This window comes from Nicotiana attenuata, unplaced genomic scaffold (assembly GCF_001879085.1).
Source record: "Nicotiana attenuata strain UT unplaced genomic scaffold, NIATTr2, whole genome shotgun sequence".
Lineage (NCBI taxonomy): Eukaryota > Viridiplantae > Streptophyta > Magnoliopsida > Solanales > Solanaceae > Nicotiana > Nicotiana attenuata.
In genome coordinates, this window is record NW_017671690.1 from 123524 (window position 1) to 138948 (window position 15425).

Below are 15425 nucleotides of genomic sequence, written 5' to 3' on the forward strand. Positions count from 1 at the left end.
TTTGTGTCAATTTAAGCCATGTATCCTTAAAACCGCTTATAAATTCAATTGTTATCCGATTTTGAGTGTAAACAATTTCCTTTAATAGAACAAATAATTGAATCTTTGACTTAAAATAATTAGCAACAACAACCAATTTTATTTTATTTTTCAAATTCATCATATAAGTAAAATTAGATGTTTGTTAAGTTGACAAACAATTATTTTCATAAGAAGAGCATTGGCGGTGAAAGAAATTAAAAAATAGAGCCAAATCAAGTATAGTATAGTATTGACAACTAAATTGATAAAAATCTATCTATAATTAAAAGCTAAGGATAAAAGCCTCTTAGGAAGCCAAGTGGAATAATAATAAACTGACACTTGGCATGACAGGAATTTCTCCAACATATTAGGAATTATACTAACAAACTACAATCTGACTTACATTAGGTATTTTCTGTAGAAGTTATTTAGTCAAATTTTGTTGCAAAATTCTTCCAAAACTCCCGCTAAACATTATCTTAGACTCTATTAATTTAAATTTTTTTAAAACCATTAAATGAACGTGGGTAAAAGAAACAAACCGTGTAAACTTAATTTTTTTTTCAAAATTATTCCATAACCGCCGCTCAAGATTCCCTTCGAATTTATTAATTAATTTTTTTTTTAAAAGCATTAATTGAACGTGGGTAAAAGAAACAAACCGTTCAAACTTCCCTTAATATATCTAAATTATATTTATTTTATTTTAAAACAAATTTTACCTTCAATTAACCCTAAATTCTCTCTGCAAACTCACGTATTGTCTCTGCAAAGTCACGTTAGGCTGAACTGTCTAACCCACGATTTACTTTACTGGGTAGCAACTGCTCAAACCTCAAAATATATATTTCTTCCACACCTACAACTGCTTCAATTCTAATGTTCGTTCTTATACCAAGATTTCAACAAAACTTACGAATTAGCAATAACATGGCCAATTAGCAATAACATGGCCGCTAACAATGATTTCATCAAGGATATAACTATTTCAAAGATGCAATGGAAGTTGAAAGTTCGCGTTGTCCGTATGTGGGAAAAACCGGATCGTTTTAATCCTGGCTCTATATTCTCCATTGAATTGGTTCTACAAGATGAAAAGGTATTTTTATTATGTTATTGCCTTACTAATTTGTTTGTGCTGTTCGAAAATTAAATGTCAATATACATAGATTTGTTTTGCTATTCCAGATTGTTATCCTTTGTGCTCTTCGAAATTTAGATGTCAAAATCTATGGATTTGTTTTGCTCTTCCATACTGTTATTCTGTGTATTTTGTTTAGTTCTAACTGTGAAACAATTATGATTTAGCATGTTGTAAAAGAAGGTATGATTTAGCATGTTGTCGATGATGTTCACTTTATATAATAAAAGGTATTTTTATTATATTATTGCCTTGCTAATTGGTTTGTGCTCTTCGAAAATTAAATGTCAATATCCATAGATATGTTTTGCTCTTCCAGATTGTTATCCTTTGTACTCTTCGAAATTTAAATGTCAATATCTATAGATTTCTTTGTGCGCATGAAGCAAGATTCTGCTCTATTCTGCACGAAATAGAGGCCACGAAGCTTCTGTAAAATCTAAGTTTCATCGACTTGCTCTTGCTTTCTCAAGTGGCAAGGTCCAGAAATTTGCCTCGCCTTTTCTCTTGGAATCAATACCAAACTCCATCAAATTCACTTTCAGAAACTGATAGGGAAGTCGCTGTAAAAATCTCCTATCATATAAGATAGGCCATATTTTATCATACAGACATATCGAACCAGACAATATTGACAATGAAGAAGCTCTTAAGAAAATCAGCACCAGAGACCACTGAATTCTCTTTCTTTTTTTCCTTGAAGCATCAGCTATCCGAAACCCAAACTTAGATAAACAGAAACCATCACATGAAAAAGGCTTTCATTGGTACAATTCCATGGAAACTCAACTAGGTATTTTAAATATATAATAAACTTACCATCTTTTATGTATTGTAATTTCTTTGTAGGGTGATCGTATACATGCTTCTATTGGGAAGTCTGTTTTGCATATTTTCAACAAAAAAATTAATGAGCTTGGATTATATCTTATGGCGAACTTTATCGTCTGCCAAAACAAGGAGAGGTTCAACACCACAAAACATAGATTGATGCTGACGTTTACTCAACGTACAACAGTGGCTGAAACAATTGATCCACTTTTTCCGATGAATATCTTTGATCTGCGACCATATCATCAATTGATAAATAAAGTTGATGTCAACGAGAGTGAATTATTTGGTAATATTTGTGTTTATTTTAATTTATTTTTATATATTTTTTTAATAGATTGATGGTACTTATTTTAACATCTTCATATTTCTTTAGATGTTATCGGAGAGATTGTCAATTTTAGTGAGGTCCAATCGCAAAAACAAGGTGAAATTACTAGGAAGTATATGGATATCGAACTAGAAGATGATGAGTAAGAATAAACAGACAACCATCGGTTAATGATATATTTCATAAATACATATATTAAATATTATACACTATTTCTATTTGACAGGAGGAACAAGTTATCTGCTACATTCTGGGGTGAATTTGTTGATCAAGTTATACCTCACCTTTTAAGTTCTAACAACCAGCCTATTATTGTTGTTATGCAGCTCATAAAAGCCCATAAATTTCAAGGTAACATGCAACTATTAAATTTCACATTACTTTTTGAAAGTTATTCATCACATGTTACACATAATTCTTTTTTTGCAGATTCATATTCTGTGCGCAACACTTGGAATACATCAAAGTTGTGGATTAATCCTACTTTTCCTCAATCCGAAGAGTTTAAAACCCGATTAAATATATTTTAATCATATATTTTAATCATGTATCTTTTGATGTATATTTCTAACTCTAATCCTCATTTATACATATAGATTACTTTCTGTTCGAGATAGTTGCTCTGAGAGGCTTACTCAAACCATCTCTCAACAAAGTTTCTCTGTTTTGGATGAGTTACAGAAGGGCATTGCTGAAGTTAAAACAATTGCCCAATTAGTCCAGTCCATGCAAGTGAGTTAACTCTTTTTATCTTTTTTCTTTGATTTTTCATTAGACCATCTTTTCTATTTATTTTCTTCTTATATTTCAGCCATTGCTTCTCCTATTTTACTGCATTAAAATGTTAGTGATTTTGAAAATTATAAACTGATGACTTTTTATATGATTGGTACACCATTTGCATAGATATGTAGAGTTGAAATAATGTAAGTTGTTATAATATTTGATGTAACACATGTCAGTTCTGTTTATTAAATGAAATCGTTTGCCCTGATTTTAGTTTCTTTCTTCATATTAATGCACACAAGGGAAATATACTAACCACTCTTATCATTTTCAAAATGTACTTATAATTTAATATCTTTCTAAAATAACACTTTTCTTACGAACAAACTGTTATACTTATGGACATTCATCTATGTTTTGTATTTCATTCTTAAATATATGAAATTTAAAAACTCTACAAGACGGCCTGAATTCACTGATCCTCCAACAAAATAACTCCTCAATGTCTGTATGTTTATCTCTTGGCATTCTTACGAATAGCAGCTTTAGCAGTAGAATTCATTTGGGTGGCGCGATTAAACAAACTGTTAGGTTTAAGAGTCTTTCATCTTTTAAAGATGGTCTATAGGTTCCAGCCATACTCCTTCGAATCGGATCAAGCGACGATTGCCTGCTGAAACTGAATCTCAAATTATTCCTTCTTGGATCGAATGAATTCTGCCTCTTGAAACTGAATTTTCCGCTCTTCCTAAAGGATCCTGTTGAGAATTGCCTCAATATCCCTCTCTTTAACTGCGCCTCCACCTCCATTTTTTACCTTTCAAATTGACTTACAGCATAGTTTGATTTGATCAATTATGACTACGCCATAGCTGAAAAACAGCCATGGAGTACCAAAGACTTAAATTCCTGTTATGCCAAAGCCTTAAGTACCAATTGTGCCGACGAAAAGGCTGTCAGCTGTCCCAATACCTGATTAACCAAGTTTGGCAAAACCTGAGATCCAAGCTGTGCGAAAGCACAAGCTTGCTGCTATGCTAAAGCTTCAGATCGCAGCAATTGCAAAACCCGACTTGCCAAACAAACCAAAGCCTGAAATCCCAACTATTCCAATTCCTTAGATTCTTACTATGTTAAAGCCTTACCAACAAGCTGTCCCAAAGCCTCAGTTACCAAATTTTCCAACACCTAAGATCCCAACAGTGCCAAAGCCTTAGATTCCATCTGTACCAAAGCCTGAGATCCCAAATTTGTCAAAAAACAGAACTTCGTCCCCTTAAAAAGCCATATGTTCCCGCATTGCCAAAGACTATGCTTCCTACAGCAATGAAAAAGCTTTAGCTCTAGAATAGGGCCTGAATTCACAGATTCTACAAGAAAATAACCCCTCTGGCGACCAAGTATGTTTATCTGTTGGCATTCTTAGTAGTAGCAGCTTTAGCAGTAGAATTAAGTTGTGTGGCGCGATTAAACAAACTGTTAGGTTTAAGAGTCTTTCATCTTTTAAAGATGGTCCAGGCACTCTCAACTGCGTCCCTTGAAATGTCGAGCCGTTTGGTTGCCATTTTTCCTGCCTCTTACTATATATTACTATATGGTACACAAAAAATTCCAACCTTCACAAACCCTCAGATCCCAACTGTGTCGAAGCCATAGCTTTCACCCATACCAAATACTTAATTTCCTGTCAGGGCCATCCATATTAGCCTTCCTACTCAACAGAAGCATGACAACTTCCACATGGCCTTCACAGGCAGCAATGTGAAGAGCAGTTCTACCATCCAAATCGATGCTGCTCACATCAATGCTTTCATGTATAGTAATTCTCATGTACAGTAATACTTTACAATCTTTTTTGCGTCTTTTCAAATCAAAAATTAATGAGGAATCTATATATAGTCATGTAGTAACAAATATGAATTCATCCAAAGTAGCCTGGCAGTACAATATATCTTTATAAATGAAAATTTAAACTTCAGTTATGTTCCTTTCCGTGAGTATAAACTATTAATAGATATTTATATTGTTTGGCCGTGGCAATTGTTAAGGAAGTAACATAGAAAAATAATATGGCAGCAACTATGTTATGATTGAAATATTCACATAAATTTTACTCACTCTGTTAAACTCCCATTATAACTTTTCAAGAAATTTTGTATATTGGTTAATATAATAAATAATATATTCAACCAAAAATTATTCGTACCTTTGATTTAATAGAGATTTTATTATTGTGTAGATCGTATTCACACGTAATATAAGAAATGTTCCTTATTAAACAAAGCATTGCATGGGCTTAAATAATTATTCGCAGCGAGTAATTCTTCACGTTTCTTGAAACACTAATCTCCAAGTTGAGCCAAATTTTAATTGCTACTAAACTATAAATGTGATTTCATAATGTCTTTCTCTCTATATCAACTTGGGATGGACGGTTGATTTGGTATATTATTGATGAAGCTATATATAGTTTTCATGTAGAACTAACATGGAAAAATAAATCAAATAAATGTAATTTTAAATTTAATTTGTGATTGCTTTCGGCTTTTTCTCGGGCTTCGATTTCTAAAAACTTAAATTAAGCCAAGGAAGCATGTAGTTTGTAGTGGAAATCAGATAGTTTATTATATGTGACTACACATACACTTCTGTTACTTACTCATCATTTTAATGCATACATAACTAAATCACATAATTATAGTAAGTTAAGTTAAATTAAATTCTCATTGTACATAACACAATATCTTACGGGAATTTAGGCTACATAAAATAATTTTTCCTACCTTACTTGCCTTATTATAAACTTTCGTCGATCAAATGGTTTAAATTTTACGATTGATCAAGTTATAAAAATATGAGCTGGTTAAGCAACTAAGTTAATAATTTATTATATTTTTTTCTTCGTATTTTCCGCGCATCGCGTCGGTACTATACTAGTTTATATATAAAAGGAGAAGCAAAAGCATGTAATGATGCCAAGTGACATAATCACAATTAAACAAGTGTTATTTTCTTGGACACATCTCCAATAAAGTTGGAGTTTAAAATTATTTGAAACTAAAAATAGACAAAAAAGATTCAACCATACGAATTCGCAAAAAAGATTGATACTGCCTGCCATATTGGGCAGTTATTTTATTTATTTAAGACTTGGAAATTAAGAAAAAAATAAAATATTACTGTTTTGAAAAGGCACAAAAAGATATATTGACAAAAATGAATACTTCCCACGTTTGACAGTTACTTTATTTATTTATTCAACTTGGCAATTAAGAAAATATAAATACTTCCCAGAATTGGCCGTTTTTTACAAAGAATAGTCGTGAGGATAACCCACGACTCATCATCTTCCCAAACGTGGGGTTCAACAACAATTCTAAACTAACTCAAACCGTCGAAGGATCTCCCACGATTTATGCAATTTCATATGTTAAATTCCTTTTCCAATCCCTATTTTCTCCGCTCAGCACTACAACAACTTTGCAAATGTGGCTACAATCAGACAAATTTCAAGCATCGATGCAATTGTATTTGAGTTGGAGTCGTTCAAATGTGAAAAATCTGAATCGTTTCAAGCCTGAAAGACCATATTCCATAAAGTTAGATTTTACCCGATGCATAAGTAACATTATACTTTCACATAGTTTTTATGTGAATCCTTTCTCTGCTTCTTTAATGGATAACTTTTTCACAATACTCAAGTACATAAAATTGTACTAATAAAATGATTATATGTAGTCCTCTTCTATGCTACTTTAATGGATAAATTTTTTACAATCTTCAAATACATGAAATTGTACTAATGAAACGATTATGTGTGCTACAAATATTTCTCTTTCTGTTTCTGAAAGTAGGATTCATAGTTGTGTACCAATTTGTATGTATATGAAATTTATCAGCAATATGATATATATATATATATATATATATATATCTACCTTTCTAAGGAGTATGTTATTAGGATGAAGAAAAAATACAGAAAAAATAATATTTTTTTCCAGTATTGCTGAAGTACTTGCTAAGGCCGATATGATATTTCGTTTGTTCCCCATAACTTCAAGGGTCTACAAAATTGCTCCAATCATTCCAATTTTACATAAACGATTATGTATAGTATACGTATTTACCCTTCTGTTTTTGAAAGTTGGATCCACAATTGTACACTAATTCCTACGTAAATATTGATCTACATTCATATTTAAAAAACTGATTCTTAAATTAGTACTTAGTTGACTGTTTCAGTTAATTTTTTTATGCAACATGTTAGTTATTTGAACTAATCCAATGTTGAATGAATGTGTTGGTGAAGCTAAAATTTATGCGAGATACTTCGATAGTTGTAAACTCATAGTTGGGAGATGCTTTTTAAGTAGTTGCATGTAATTAATAAGGTTCTGTATATATATATTTGCACCGTAGAAGAACTGATATTGTCTGCTCCTAGAATGCGAAATCAAATTCTATTCCTTCCCATGTTAGTTCTACTTGCTATTTTCTGACAATAATCATCAGAGGAACAGTCCATGAAACTTCAGAAAGTTAATGCATATTGTGTTCAAAAGCTACAAAAGTGTTGCAGTTATTAAGAAGAAAATTTATAATAGGAGTTTTTGGTGTTAACAAAGGAGTTTTAACTGCTTTGTGAACTGGTTTTATGGAGTTTTCAGGTGGTCTTTTACATGGCTAATCTGTAACGACCCGACCGGTCGTTTTTGGAATTTACGCCCCGATCCCTATTAACTGCTTCCCCCAAGATTATTTCTGCTATTTTTATTTGCCGGGATGTTCGGTTTTGAGTTCGGAGAGTTTGGGACACTTAGTCCCTAAATGAGAGCTTAAGTGTTGGAAAGTTGACCGTAGCCGGAACAGTGTGAAGACGGCCTCGGAATGGAAATCCGATTGTTCCATTAGCTCCATTTAGGTGATTTTGGGTTTAGGGGTGTGGTCGGATTGTGTTTTGGAGGTCCGTAGCTAATTTAGGCTTGAAATTCCGAAAGGTCGAATTTTGAAGTTTCCGGTTCGATAATAAGATTTTGATCCGATGGTCGGAATGGAATTCCGAGAGTTGCTGTAGTTCCGTTATGTCATTTGGGACGTGTGTGCAAAACTTTAGGTCATTCGGACGAGGTTTGATAGACTTTTTGATCGAAAGCGTATTTTGAGAAATTTGGAGTTCTTAGGCTTGAATCCATGGTTAATTTGAGGTTTCGATGTTGTTTTAGGTGTTTTAAGGATTGGTACAAGTTTGGGGAGTGGTATTAGACTTGTTGGTGTCTTTGGTTGAGGTACCGGGGGCCTCGGGATGATTTCGGATGGTTGTCGTGAAAGTTAGAAGATGTTGCAGCTGCTATATTTTTGCTGCTTCTGGTATTTTCGCATCTGCGGTTTAGGAACCGCAGATGCGGCGCCGCAGGAGCGGCTAAGATAACCACAGAAGCGGATTTTTGGTTTTCCTTCAGGTTCCGCAGATGCGGAACGAATACCGCAGAAGCGGTGGCGCATCTGCGGAAGGCCAACCGCAGATGCGGTTTCTGGTCATTTCATGAATGTCGCAGATGCGACGTAGTTTCCGCAGAAGCAGGACCGCAAATGCGGTCCCAGGGCCGCAAATGCGGGAATCGCTGGGCAGAACACATAAATAGTTGCCTTTGCGAAATTGAGCCATTCTTTCACCACTTATCTGGGTTTGAAGCTTTTGAGAGAGATTTTTGAGAAAACAAAGGGGAATCGCTTGGAGGTAACGTCCTTGACTTCATAACTCATTTTTATGTGATTAAAGACCTAATTAGTGATGAGAAAATTAGGAAAAATGGGTAATTAGGGTTTGAGTTTAAGAGGCCTTTAAATGAGGATTTGAGGGGTATTTGGACTCCGATTTCAGTTCTTGTTATGTTTAGACTCGTGAGAGTACGAGGTTTGTGAAAATGTAAATTTTATCTGATTCCGAGACGTGGGCCTGAGGGGCGTTTTGGTCATTTTACCTAATTTCGCGTATTAGCTTAGAATTTAATTATAGAATCAGTTACTTGAGGTGTTATTTACAATATGCAATTTAATTGAATAGATTTGGGCCATTTGGAGTCGGATACTCGTGGCAAAGGCGTGGTTTCGGGTTGACTTGCACTTGTTCGAGGTAAGTGGCTTGTCTAACCTTGTGTGGGGGACCTTTTCCCCTTAGGATTGATATTATGGTAATTGAAATGCCTCGTACGTGAGGTGACGAGCGCGTACTTGTGGAAATTGTTGGAAATCCGGTTTTTTCCCCAATAAAAATAGCCTTGAATTGTGTTCTTCCTTTACTTGCTTACACTGTTTGGAAACTAAACCTGCTGTAGCCTAGAGAAGCATGTCTACTTGACTAAATTGCTCTATTTGCCTTAACTGCCTTAATTGTATTACGTGAACCATGCTAGGTTAAGATTACCTCCTTCACATTTGATATGAAATTGATTGAATTGAATTCCCTATTGTTGCTGCGTATTTACTTTGGGACTACGGGACGGTATCCCGGGAGCTCCCTTGCATGTTTACTTTGGGATTACGGAACGATATTCCGGGAGATCCCCCTGCACTTTTACTTTGGGACTACGGGACGGTATCCCTGGAGCTCCCCTGTATGTTTAATTTGGGACTACGGAATTGCATTCCGGAGATCCCCCTGCACATTTATGAGTTGGACTACGAGACTGCAGCCGGGAGATCCACTAGATATGATATTTATATTTGGGGACTACAGGACGGTATCCTGGGAGATCCCCGGTTGTATCTTGGAGCTGAGTTGTATCTCTTACTGTGTTTTACCTGCCTCTATGATAGTTGTTGATGTCCTTTATATCTTGTGTTACTTATTTACACTGTTTGTTTCACACTGTTAAAACTTATATCTTATTTATTTAACCTCAGTAGGGCCCTGACCTTCCTCGTCACTACCCCACCGAGGTTAGGATTGGCACTTACTGAGTACCGATGTGGTGTACTCATGCCCTTCCTGCGCATGTTTTTCATATGCAGATCCAGGTACCTCTACTCAGGCTTACCATTCTTGAGGCGAGGAGATTCTACGGGACTTCGAGGTATATCTTCCGCGTCCGCAGACCGAGGAGTCTCTTTCTATTCCTTATCTAGTATTTAGCCCTTCTGTACTTTATGTTCTTGATTAGTTATTCTGGAGATTAGAGCTATGTAGTGTTTTCTCAGCTTGTGGATCCGTGAGTTTTCGGGTTTTGGGATAGTGTATCACATTTTGAAAAGTTGCGTGTATATGCCAAGCAGCATTTAAATACTATTTCTTTCAGTTATTCGGCTTTTGATTATTTATTCCGCAAGATTAGTTATTCTCTGCATTTGTTAGGCTTACCTAGTCGTAGAGACTAGGTGCCGTCACGATAGTTCACGGAGGGTGAACTGGGGTCGTGACAAGTTGGTATCAGAGCTCTAGGTTCATAGGAGTCATGGATCACAAGCCGATTTATTAGAGTCTCGCTGATCGGTACGGAGACGTCTGTACTTATCTACGAGAGGCTATGTAACTGTTAGGAAAAATTTCACTTCATTTGAGTTCCTTGTCGTGCGAGATTTTTTATATCCCAGTTCTAAACTTCTGTCTTTCTATTCTCTCACAGATGGTGAGGACACGTGCTACTCGAGATGAACAGGCACCTGTGCCCCCTACTGGAGCCGTCAGAGGCCGGGGCCGGGGTAGAGGCCGAGGACGCGCTCGTGGTGCAGCTAGAGCACCCGCGCGAGCTGCCGCCGAGGTACCACCAGCAGTACCAGCCGGAGTCCAGACACCTAATACGTCTGCCACTACTACTCCAGCACTCCAGAAGACTTTGGCACAGTTTTATGAGCATGTACACCACTTTGGCTCAGGCAGGGTTGCTTCCCCTTGCTGCAACCACATCCCAGGCCGAGGGAGGAGCGCAGACTCCCGCCGCCCGCACTCCTGAGCAGCGAGTGCATGTTGATCAGGTCCCAGTGGTTATTCCTGCACCGCCTGCAGTGCCAGTTCAGCCCGAGGACAGGGCAACGGCTTTAGAGGATGAGCAGCAGAGACTTGAGAGGTTCAAGAAATATGATCCTCCTGTATTCAGTGGGTTAGCATCAGAGGATGCCTTGGGATTTCTGGAGAAGTGCTACCGTATTCTCCGTACTATGGGCATATCAGGATCGAGCGGGGTTTCCTTCACTACTTTCCAGCTTCGAGGAGCCGCCTATCAGTGGTGGCGTGCTTATGAGTTAGATAGTCTGGATGAGGCAGCTTCCCTGACTTGGGCTCAGTTTTCAAATATGTTCACGAGGGAGTATGTCCCCCAGAGTCTTAGGGACGCCTGGCGCGCGGAGTTTGAGCATTTGCGCCAGGGTACTATGACTGTCTCGGAGTATGCTGTCCGTTACATCGACTTGGCTAGACATGCAACAACTTTGATTTCTACGGTTCGCGAGAAGGTTCGCCGGTTCATTGAGGGGCTTATTCCCAGCATCAGATCTAGCATGGCTCGTGAGTTAGAGATGGATATATCTTATTAGCAGGTGGTGAGCATTGCTAGGAGGATTAAGGGTATGCATGCTAGGGACAGAGATGAGAGTGCGGTCAAGAGGTCTCGAGAGTCGGGCCATTATTTTGGTGCCCGTGCCCCAGCTGCAGGTCGTCATGGTAGGGGTCATATGGGTCGCCCCATTCATTCAGCTCTTCCAGCAGCCAGTGGCATTTCAGCCCCACCTATGCCTCAGGAGTCTTATTATACACCTCCAGTCTCTAGTGCGCCTCCTGCACGGGGTGCTTCCAGTGGTCAGTCCAGCAAACCTGGCCCGAGCCAGTCACAGCCGCCACGTCCTCCCAGAGCTTGTTTTGAGTGTGGTGACACAAGCCATGTGGTGAGGGATTGCTCCAGACTCAGGAGGGGTGCACCTTCGCAGACTCCACAGCCACAACAGGCCCCACAGAGCTCTTAGGCTATGGTCCCAGCACCAGGTGCCACTCCACCGGCCCAGCCAGCTAGAAGCGGAGGTCGGGCAGGTAGAGGTCGCCCTCGAGGGGGAGGCCAGGCCAGATATTATGCTCTTCCAGCCCATACCGAGGTTGTCGCCTCCGACTCTGTCATTACAGGTACTATCTTGGTTTGTCACAGAGATGCATCGGTTCTATTCGATCCAGGCTCCACTTATTCTTATGTGTCTTCTTATTTTGATCCGCATTTGGGTGTACCTCGGGATTCTTTGGGTTCCCCATTTTATGTTTCTACTCCTGTGGGAGATTCTCTTGTTGTGGACTGCATTTACCTATCATGTTTGGTTATTCTTGGTGGTTTTGAGACCAGAGCCAACTTATTATTGCTCAGCATGGTTGATTTTGATATTATCTTGGGCATGGACTGGTTGTCGCCCCATTATAATGTTCTTGATTGTCACGCCAAAACCGTGACACTGGCCATGCTAGGTATACCGCGGGTTGAGTGGAGGGGTGCTTTAGGTCACACTCCTAGTAGAGTTAGTTCTTTCCTTAAGGCTCAGCGTATGGTTGAGAAAGGTTGTGATGCGTACTTAACTTATGTGAGAGATGCCAGTACGGATACTCCTTCCGTTGATTCAGTCCCAGTAGTACGGGATTTTCCTGATGTGTTTCCAGCTGATCTTCCGGGCATGCCACCCGATAGAGACATTGATTTTGGCATTGATATGTTGCCGGGCACTCAGTCCATCTCTATCCCTCCGTACCGTATGGCTCCTCCTGAGTTGAAGGAGTTGAAGTTGCAATTGTAGGAATTACTTGATAAGGGGTTCATTCGACCCAGTGTATCGCCTTGGGGTGCTTCTGTGTTATTTGTGAAGAAGAAGGATGGTTCTATGCGCATGTGTATTGATTACCGCCAGTTGAATAAGATGACAGTGAAGAACCGATATCCTTTGCCTCGTATTGATGACATGTTCGACCAGTTGCAGGGTGCTTGTGTGTTTTCTAAGATTGACTTGCGTTTGGGCTATCGTCAGTTGAAGATTCTGGAGCCAAATATCCCGAAGACTGCCTTTAGGACTCGGTATGGTCATTACGAGTTCCTTGTTATGTCATTTGGGCTGACTAATGCCCCAGCAGCCTTCATGCATCTGATGCACAGTGTTTTCCGGCCATATCTTGATTCGTTCGTGATCGTTTTTATTGATGACATCTTGGTATATTCCCGGAGTCAGGGAGATCATGAGCAGCACCCGAGGACAGTGCTCCAGACCTTGAGAGAGAAGAAGTTGTATGCTAAATTTTCAAAATATGAGTTTTGGCTGGATTCCGTGGCGTTTTTGGGTCATGTGGTCTCGAGAGAGGGTATTCAGGTGGATCCGGAGAAAGTGGAGGCCGTGCAGAGTTGGCCCAGACCATCCTCAGCTACAGAATCCATAGTTTTCTTGGCTTGGCAGATTATTACCGTCGATTTGTTCAGGGGTTTTCATCTATTGCAGCATCTATGACCAGACTGACCCAAAAGGGTGCTCCATTCCAGTGGACGGAAGAGTGCGAGGAGAGCTTTCAGAAGCTCAAGACAACTTTGACTACAACCCCAGTTTTGATATTGCCTACCGGTTCGAGGTCTTATACTGTCTATTGTGATGCCTAGAGAGTTGGCCTTGGATCGGTATTGATGCAGGACGGTAGGGTGATTGCCTACGCGTCCAGACAGTTGAAGATACATGAGAAGAATTATCCTGTCCATGATTGTAATAACCCGATCGTTCGTTCTGAGAGTTATAGCCCCATTTTCCCCATCTATGCTTATTTATGTGTTGTTCAGCTGTGTTGAGTTGTATCGAGTTGGTGGGTTTGGGTTCGTAGTAGTTTTGGAGTGAAATAAATATTTAGTCTCTTAGTTAGAAAGCTAAGTTAGAAAAATCAACCGGAAGTTGACTTATGAGTAAACGAATTTGGATTTGGATTTTTATGATTCGATTAGCTTCGTTGGTTGATTTTAGACTTAGGAGTATGTCCGAAATATAATTTGGAGGTCCGTGGTAGAATTAGGCTTGAATTGGCAAAAGTTGGAAGTTTAAAAGTCTTAGGCTTGAATTCGAGGTTGATTTGGTGTTTTGGTGTTGTTTTGGGTGTTTCGGAGGTTCGACTAAGTTCGGGTAGTGATATATGACTTGTTGGAATTATTGGTTGAGGTCCCGAGGGCCTCGGGTGAGTTTTGAATAGGTTTGGGTTGTGTTGCGCTCGTTTTTCTTATGTTTCGACGCCGTTACTTCAAGCATAAATGATATCATATTGAACAAATGAGCTCCGATTTCTTTTTTGATTAAAGCATTAGATCCGTATTATAATTATGGACCTGTAGCAAAAAGAATCGTCGAATTTGGACATCATATGAGGATTTTGTGGTCATTTTACTAAGAATTAGGTTGTCAGATTTTTCAGATTAATTACGAAATTGCCACTGACAGCGTATTTAAAAATCTGCACTATTTGCAAATATTAAAACCTACATATCTCCTTCGTTATAAGGTCAAATTGAGTGATTCAAAAGCCTAACTTGACTAGAATTTCACAAGGAATCCATTGGAGGCATAAAATACGAGTTTTGGGATCGTTTGGCATGAGAAACGAGGCAGAATAGTTGGTAGAAAAATATACAAAACTTCATTCGGTCATATTTTGAGTTGGGGAGCTCGGATTTGGGCGATTTTTGAGGCGATTTTCACCATTTGGATTGTGGTAAGTGTTCTCTACTGGATTTTGATTATATTTTATGAATCCATCTTCGTTTTTAGGATTTGATTGATGATTTCAAAGTCAAATTGAGGGAGTTAGGGTTTGAGTTTTGGAGAGTTTTAAGTGAGGATTTGAGGGACCAAACGGAGTCCGATTTTGACAAATTTTATATGGTTATACTCGGGAGAGGACGAGGATTATTATTCTGCCATTTTTGACTGGTTTCGATACGTGGGCCCGGGGGCCGGGTTTTGGCCGATTTCGGATTTTTGGCATGTTTATGTAGTTTTTATTGTGTAATTCGATTCTTTAGACTATGTTGATAGTAGTACTCTGATTATGGTTAGATTCGAAGCTTTTGGAGACCGAGTCGAGGGACGAGGACATCCCGGAGTAGAATTTTACGCTATTGAGGTAAGTAACAGTTTTAACTCTGGCTTTGAGGGTATAAACCCGGAGAATTTGATATCGTGTGATTGTTTGGTGGTGATACCCATGCTAGGAGACAGGCGTGTGGGTGTGCACCGCGAGGGATGAGACTTGGTTCGTCCCGTGAGGCCTCAGGCCTAAAAGCTATTATCTGTGGTTATGTGTTTACTTGTTGTTGAACTTGTTTGCCTTCATGTTAGAGATCATGTTTAGGTTTTATTCATGCTCACATTATTTTTACTCAGTCA

The 15425-nt window shown here is 38.6% G+C and overlaps 1 protein-coding gene across 1 annotated transcript; it reads left to right on the forward strand.

Annotated features, from left to right (window-relative positions):
• Positions 1-973: 973 nt before the first annotated feature.
• Positions 974-2473, forward strand: LOC109209707. Its single transcript, XM_019373024.1, has 3 exons — positions 974-1123; positions 2015-2285; positions 2373-2473. The coding sequence occupies exons 1-3, from the start codon at positions 974-976 to the stop codon at positions 2471-2473; spliced, it is 522 nt and encodes a 173-aa protein (XP_019228569.1).
• The last annotated feature ends 12952 nt before the right edge of the window (positions 2474-15425 follow it).